This window comes from Panthera tigris, chromosome D1 (assembly GCF_018350195.1).
Source record: "Panthera tigris isolate Pti1 chromosome D1, P.tigris_Pti1_mat1.1, whole genome shotgun sequence".
Classification (NCBI taxonomy): domain Eukaryota; kingdom Metazoa; phylum Chordata; class Mammalia; order Carnivora; family Felidae; genus Panthera; species Panthera tigris.
Window position 1 is genome coordinate 110,136,164 of NC_056669.1, and position 7,725 is coordinate 110,143,888.

The window sequence follows — 7,725 nt, forward strand, 5'->3', positions numbered from 1 at the left end:
GCAGGGGTCATGGCGGCTCTGCAGGGGTGATGGGGGTTCTCTGCAGGGTGATGGGGGCTCTGCAGGGGTGATGGGGGTTCTCTGCAGGGGTGATGGGGCTCTCTGCAGGGGTCATGGGGGTTCTCTGCAGGGGTGATGGGGGCTCTCTGCAGGGGCGATGGGGGTTCTCTGCAGGGGTGATGGGGCTCTCTACAGGGGTGATGGGGGCTCTCTGTGGGGTGACAGAGGCTGTCCCGTGGGGTTTGGGGGCACTGTGCCTTTCCTGCCCCTCCAGCCACGCCACCGAACCACTCGCAGCCTCCTCTGCAGGAGCTGAGCTACCGCCCCTCCCGCCCCCCCGGGAGGGGGGGGCACTGCAGGGGGGAGGGGCGGAAGGCGGGAACTGAGCCCCGTGACGCTGCGCGCGGCATAAATAGCGGCGGCCGGCAGCCGGGGCGGCGGACACGTCGAGGGAGCCCAGCCACCGCGCTTCCTCCCCGCGTTCCCGAGGCCGCGCGATGCGCTGAGCGCCCCGGGCTCTGCCAGACCCGACCGACCGACCGCACGCCCGCACCCGCCGCCGCCCCAGGACCCCGCCCCCGCTCAAGGTACGGCGCGCCCCGGGGGGTGGGGCAGCGGGAGGCGACCCCTGCCTGCGGTCCGCGCCCCTCCCGCACTGGGCCCTCCCGGGGCCCTTCGCCCCTCCCCAGCCCCCCAGCCCCCCAGCCCCGGCCGCCCGACGTGCGCCCCGGGGGCCCCGCTGCTCGCCCCACGCCCGCCCCGCGCCTTCCTTGCAGATGCCCGGCGGCTGCGCGCTCCTGCTCGCCTGGCTGCTCTTCGCCGCGGCCCTTTCGGCCACCCCGGGGCTCGGGTCACCGGTGAGTGCGGGACGCGTCCTCCCGCTCCGGGGCAGGGGGCGCGGGGGCTGGGCAGCCGCCCGGGAGCGGGGCGGCGGGCGTCCTGCAGCCCCAGGGCCGGGGTCCCGCGGGAGCGCTCCCCGCTCCTCCTGGGGGGTTGGGGGTGGGGGGCGCCTCTGCCGGCGCACGACCGGCTCCGGGCTAGAAACCGGTGAAAGCTGGAGGCTGCCAGCAAATCTCATTTCATTCCGTGCAGGAGCGGGCCACCCACACGTGCCCTCCACCTGGCGTGTCCTCAGTGTGGCTTAGAAGCAAGTTGGGTGCACCGTGGGTTCCGGGCCGGTGGCTCTAGAGTGAATTATTTGGTGAAGCCAGGAGTCCTGTTTTCAGGTCGAATGTAGCATATGTGGAGGCAAAGCAGGGATTTCCTGCAGCCCCGGGAAGCGTATGCGTTTTCCGGATTCCCACATCATGCGTGGAAAGCCTGGTGACCGGCCTTGAATGTGCGTCTCGCCTTCACGCACTATTGTGTGTGTGCTTGTAAATTCCGTGATGGTCTGAGGCACCCCCGACAGCTTACCACCGTGGGTTACCCTGCCGGAAGCTGCCCGGGGGCTCCCGTGAGCCCCTGCGGCCTGTACCGGCCCCAGCCTGGCCATCTGACCCCCTTTTCTCCCCCCCCCCCCCAACAAAGGTGAAGGAAAAGAGAGGCTGGACCCTGAACAGCGCCGGCTACCTCCTCGGGCCACGTAAGTGACGGTGCGCGACGCGCTCCGAGGGCCACTTGTGCTGACCCTGCCCCTGAGAGCCGCGAGGCCAGCCACACTGTGATGCTGACTCTCCGGTCTCAGTCAAGGGGAAGTGGGGGCTCCGTGAGGCTGTGAGCAGGAGGGGGGGGGCAGCTGATTCCAGTGGTCGCCGCGTCCACAGTGGCGCCCCTTCCCGCGCCCCGAAAGGCAGCCCCGGCCGGCCGCCAGCCTCCTGCTCCCCCTTTATTTCTGTCCCTCAGCAAATGGGCAGATGCCTGGGGACCTCTGACCCCATCTGCCCCTTCTCTTTGCCTTGCTCTGTCTTGAACCTTGACCCGTCCTGCGGCTTGCGGCCAGGCAGACCCTGGGCACCCTCCCCTTGCCTCCTCCACCGCCCCTTTTCCCTCAGGGCTGCCCCCGCCCCACCCCCAAACCTCACGGGGTGACCAGGGACCTGTGCATCGCCGCACACAGCCTTGCCAGCCTCCGCTCTGGACATGTGCCCAGGCACCGTTCCTTCTGGAAGCCTCTCCCTCCTCACCCTCCTGCCCTGCACCCCGACGTTGCCCGGGCTTCCCCAGGTCACAGCCCTTGAAGGCGGACCTTCCCTCGGGGCTCTGTTCTGGGTCCTCTCCCGAGTCCCTGCGCCTCCCTCGACACCCCCATCCCCCCTCAGCGTCACAAAGCACAGGCCGTCTTCGGCACTCAAGCCCTCTCTCTGTCGTGTTTTTGGAAGCCCCGGATGGGAACTCCCAGATGGCCCCAGGACAGTTGAAACATGCTCGCCCCGTGCCCTGCTCCAAACCTGTCCCCTCGCCTGCGGGCCCTCCCCAGCCCACTGCCATCACCAGGACCCCTCGTGGCGCCCTGCTCTCTGGGGACGGACGGTCGGTCATCCCGTGTGGCACAGGGCAGGACTCAGAGTGTTACAGCCTGACCAAAATGCCCCGTTGGGAGACGAGTGGCGAGCAGGAAGAAAGCCGAGTGTCAGCCGGGGGCCCGGTGACCCACACGTGAAGGTCTCCCGGGGCGTGACTCGGGCCGGGGCTGGTGGGCAGGGGTTTGTACCCGGCTGCACGGAGAGGCATGAGATGCCCACAGCCCTCGCCCCGGGCCGTAAGTGGAAACGGGTCAGCTGGTCCGAGTCCCGATGTTCCCCCAAGGGGCCTGCCGGCCGCAGTCGGCCTCGGTAGCACTTTGCTTTGAAAGCTCAAATCTGGGCGGGTGGCCGATGGCAGGGCACTTGCACCAACTTGCGGTCGCCCACCAGGGTGCCAGGCCGCCCCGGGCCTTAGCTCTGCGCCACGAAGACTCCAGCTGAACCGTGAGGCCGGGGTGGGGGGCTTGCGCGTGTGGGGAACACACTAGAACCCGGGCGTGCGGCTTCACCCGCAGCCATCAGTTCCCAGAACTTGCCAGGCTGTGGGTGGACTACTACTGAGTGTCCTGTCCTTGACGTGCCACCGCGGGGACACGGTGTAGCTTCAGTGCCTTCACGATGCAGAGAACCCGGTGGGTCTGGAGGTGCTGGGCCTTCACACGCCCCTCGTGTGGCAGCTGCTTGTGGAGAGGCCAGTGCTCGCTCCGGGCTGTGGGACTCCTGGCAGGAACAGGGGGCAGCAGGCTAGGCCTCCAGCCGGCCCCAGCCCCGAAGAGGACAGCTCTGGGACCTGCGGGCTGCGTGTGTCCCCTCTGTCCGAGGGGCACCTGCAGATTTTAATTATCCTAAAGGAGGGGACGAGGGAAGGCCTTTCACCCTCCCTCCAATCGCTTACACACTTGCAGTTTCAAATTCGCAGGCAGGGCTGGTTTGGGGACAGCCTTAGATCTTAAAAAGAAACAGAAACCGTCCCCTGTTTATGAACTGCCTAACGTCGCAGGAAAGGAGGCGAACAACTCGGTTCCCACCAGAGCAACTAGGCGCTTAGCTCCTAACCCCACCCTGAGAATACAGACCTCCTGCCGCAGAGGGTTGTCCGATCGCCTGGGGGATGCTTCCGGAAACACAGGCACAGAGAGGACAGAGACGAGCCAGCCGGGGCCACAGGCAGCGTCTCTGGGTGCTCTGGTCTCGGGTCAAAGGCAAGGGCAGGTCCCCGTGCGGTCCTGTCGCTGCAAGGGGGTTGGCCTCGCCTGCGGGACGGACGGACGGGCTCAAAGGGCTCATTTCCCCGAGCCCTTTGGGACCCTGAGCTCCGTCCCTCGGGAAGCACCTCGTCTCTGTGCTTCTGGCCCGGAGGAAAGGAAGGCCGTTCACCGGAGATCTTTGCTCGTGGTGCCTCAGAATGTTGAAACTGCGTCCGTCAGGAAGATGTGAGTCCTGAGGCAGGACCCTTTTACCATCAAGGTGGTGTCTCTGTCCCGCTGGGTCACCAGGAGCTGGACATCCAGACCGGCTCGTGGGTGCGCCCCGTTCCGCCAGCGCGGGCCGCGTCCCGGCCGCCCGCTGCAGACGGCGGGGCCCTGACCTGGCTCTAGGCGCCACGCGAGGGTCGCCCTGCTTCTTCCCGCGTGTCGTGCCACGAACTCCGGACGGACTCCGGCTCTGGAGGAAGGGGTTCATTTCGTCTTGCTCGGCCTGTAGGTGGAGCCCCCCGCGGCCTGCCCCCGTCGCCCCTTCACCTCCGCTGCCTCGTCGCCCCGAATCAGGCGCCTGGCCCCCCGCTGGACGCTGGGTCAGGACCTCCTGCTCTCTTCCCGAGTTTCTCAAGGGGTCGCTCTGCTTGCAGTCCCTCGTCTCACACCGCCCAGCGCACACGAGCACACGCGTGTGCACGCACCCTCAGCCCCCCTGCTTCCCCCTCCCTCTCCCCCTCTGCCGCTGTCCCTGGCTGTCTCTGGCCGCCTGGCTCCAGTCCAGCTGCCACAGAGGTCTTTGAAAGATAAGTCTGTTTTCAGGGACATAGGAGCCCAGCCCCTGCGGTGTCCCCGAGAGACACTCAGTTCGGGCGCCGGCGCCCCCGGGACCCCCCGGACGCTCCCCTCGCTGCACCTGCGGGCTGTGCGCCCCCTCGCTCCCCTCCTGTCTGGGTGGGCTCCCCCCTCCGGCAGAGTGCCAGCACCTGGGGGAGATCGTGCCTCTGGCCCTGGCACGAGTCCCTAGCTCCACAGTGATCTTCCTGCTTCTATGGTTTCCCTGCTGTGGCTTTATTTTTTCCGTGTGTGTTAGATTATACGCAGCCAGCGCGTCCTTCTCTGGGGCTGGGGCATGTGTGACTGTAGGGACGACGGTCAGGTGCTTTCCTCTCTGTTTTCGAACAGATGCCATTGACAACCACAGATCGTTTCAGGAGAAGCCCGGCCTCACTGGCAAACGGGAGCTCCCGCCCGAAGACGAAGCAAGGCCAGGTGAGCGAGCTGTGGGTCACATCTCCGTCCGCCACCCCCAGGGCACGCAGGCCCCTTGGCCTTGACCTGGCTCTCCCCCTGCCCCCCCACCGCCCTACCTCCCCGCGGTGCTGAGCAAGGCCCTGTGGGCGGGAGGGGTCACGGCCAGTGTGTTGACTTCCAGATGCCCAGGTCTCCGCAGACGGAGAGGTGAGGTGCAGACCACCGTGGGGCAGGTTTTGCAGACGCGGATTCTTTCTGTTTCCTAGGAAGCTTTGCCAGGCCGCTGTCCGAGAATGCTGTTGTGCGCACGATAATTGAGTTTCTGACTTTCTTGCGTCTCAAAGGTATGTGAAATATTACTCATTAAAAAAATTTTTTTTTAATGTTTATTTTTGAGAGAGAGTGCGTGTGAGCAGGGGAGGGGCAGAGAGAGAGGGAAACACAGAATCCAAAGCAGGCTCCAGGCTCCCAGCTGTCAGCACAGAGCCTGATGTGGGGCTTGAACTCTCGGACAATGAGATCATGACGTGACCTGAAGTCCGACGCTTAACCGACTGAGCCACCCAGGCGCCCCAAAATATTACCAATGTCAATGTTTTTTGGGTTTTTTGTTTTTTTCTTTCTTTTTTTGAGACAGAGAGAGAGCATGAGCAGGGGAGGGGCAGAGAGAGGGGGAGACACAGAATCCCAAGCAGGCTCCAGGCTCTGAGCTGTAAGCACAGAGCCTGACTCGGGGCCCGAACTCACGGACCGCGAGATCATGACGTGACCTGAAGTCCGACGCTTAACCGACTGAGTCACCCAGGCGCCCCAAAATATTACCAATTTTAAAGGCCACCTCTTGGAACCCCACACACATGAAAAACCTGCCAGAAAGGGCTTCCGTAGAATTCCCTTGGGGAGTAAGTAGCCCCCCCCCCCCGCCCCCCACCACATTCCCATCGCCAGTGTTGGTCAGAATTGCTGGTGGTCCCAGCACTGTCCCCGGAGAGGGACCCTCGACAGGAAGCAGGGGAGAGGGAGGCCCCAGGTCCCACCCACTCGGCTGGGGCCACACGTGGTGTCACGGTAGCAACTCCTGTACATTTTAGGGGCCACGGCCCCTTGTAGGCCATCATAAGCCGTCCTGTCAGCCTGGTGAATTAGTTCGCCCGTATTTCCGATTCCAGTCTTTCTTTCCGCAGCCTTCCCGTAGGACAGGCTGCCCTTCCGTCTGATGACCTCCATCCCAGGTCTGGTGTCTTCCGGGGGTACCACATGCCACGAGGCCTCCCTGGGGGCCCGTTTCAGCCTCGCGCCTCTGCCTTGTGTGGCCGTGCGGGCGACAGTGAGCAGTGACTGCCTTCATCACACAGCCCCGGGGGTCACACTGCTCGCCGGAAGGCGCCAGGACAGAGGACAGAGGTGGCAGTGCCCTGGGAGCGGAGCACAGGGGACAGGGACCGGGGACAGCAGGGGACACGGTTGTCAGGTTTTGCACTTTACAGTTTGTTGTGAGTTTGGCCAAGACTTGGCCGGGACCAATTCCTGGGTCGTGTTTTGGTCTGTGTGCTTTCTGGCTGCGCGGGTGGCCGGGGTTGAAGGGGTTCAGGTGGGTGTGGGAGGGAGGAGGTCAGAGGCCTGCGGCTCCTTCCTGAGAACCGCCCGTGGGCAGGGGGACCGTGGAGGACGCGGCAGTCCCAGAACCCAGAACCGAGTTCGCTCCGTCGGAGCCCCGCCGAGCGTGCGGAGAGCTCCTGCCGGAGAACATCCGGTGGTGACTTTTCCAGCAAGGGGCAGACGGACTCTTCCAGGGGCTTCCCGTGCTCTGCTCTGTTACGTTTCGAATTTTGTCACGCGCAACTGCATTAGGAGACACTGCTTTTTATTACCCCAACGCGGATTACACGCCTTTAAATCATGGTTTGAAAAGTCTGACCGTTTCAGGTGCATAAGAGGTGTGAGACTTAACGTCGGTAAAGGGTGCGGAGTGGGATGGGGTGTGCCCGATCTCGGGTGTGATCCTGGGAGACCCCCGGGGAGCGGCCGCAGCGGCTCGGGCGTGTGGGCTTGGAGCGCCCGCTCTCTCTGGGGCTCTACCCAAGCGCGCTCCTTCTCTGCAGAGGCCGGGGCCCTGGGGTTCCTGCCCGACCTCCCGCCCGCAGCCTCCGCAGAAGACTGGAAACAGCCCTGAGGAAGCCCTCGAGAATGTTCCTCCGCACGATGTCGCTTACGGCCAAACTCGGACACGACGGATGGTCTTGTGCCAACTTTCGTGGGGTGGCCAGTCCTGTCTTCTCTGCCCTGATGCTGTGCCGTGTTATTGCTGTTAAGATTTTTGTTTTCCCGTTTGATAATTATTTTGAGTGGCAAAATAAAAGATAGCATCCGCTTTCGATGGTCATTTCCGTGTGTCTGTCTTGTCACCCCTGCCACCGGGGGTGGGGGGGTCGGGGGGGGCGTTTAAAAGATAAGGCCTGATTATAATCCCGTGCGTCAGACAAGAGTTTAAGCCCAAATTCTACCGTCCAGAGCGTCCGTGAGACTCCGTCTCTTGTCATGGTGAGGGAACGTGTCCAGGGAACACAGAGTTATCTCCTTTTTCAGCCGAGTACAACATAATTACGCAGGTGGGTCTGTTACCGACACAAACACAGAACCGAACCCCTGCCCGCAGGGAGCTGGTGCTTTGAGAGATGGAAACAGAAAGCCTAAGGCACCCCTGAACATGGTCGATGAGGGAATTCTCCGGTGCTGGCGAAGGTCCCGGGTGAGGAGGAGGACGAAGGAGACCCAGCAGGGCGACGGGTTTGACAACAGTGTTGAAATCA

General features: G+C 63.8%; 1 protein-coding gene across 1 annotated transcript; it reads left to right on the plus strand.

The window, feature by feature from the left end:
- Window positions 1-443: 443 nt before the first annotated feature.
- Window positions 444-7,287, plus strand: GAL (galanin and GMAP prepropeptide). Its single transcript, XM_042958820.1, has 6 exons — window positions 444-587; window positions 777-857; window positions 1,531-1,585; window positions 4,847-4,933; window positions 5,182-5,259; window positions 7,018-7,287. The coding sequence occupies exons 2-6, from the start codon at window positions 777-779 to the stop codon at window positions 7,086-7,088; spliced, it is 372 nt and encodes a 123-aa protein (XP_042814754.1). The 5' UTR covers window positions 444-587; the 3' UTR covers window positions 7,089-7,287.
- Window positions 7,288-7,725: the final 438 nt, after the last annotated feature.

What these genes read in the sequence shown, in the direction of transcription:
- GAL (XM_042958820.1), top strand. Translation starts at nt 777, where the DNA reads ATGCCCGGCGGCTGCGCGCTCCTGCTCGCCTGGCTGCTCTTCGCCGCG. An exon ending in CCCCGGGGCTCGGGTCACCG is followed by an intron (nt 858 to 1,530) that starts GTGAGTGCGGGA and finishes CCCCCAACAAAG; the next exon opens with GTGAAGGAAAAGAGAGGCTG. An exon ending in CGAAGACGAAGCAAGGCCAG is followed by an intron (nt 4,934 to 5,181) that starts GTGAGCGAGCTG and finishes TCTGTTTCCTAG; the next exon opens with GAAGCTTTGCCAGGCCGCTG.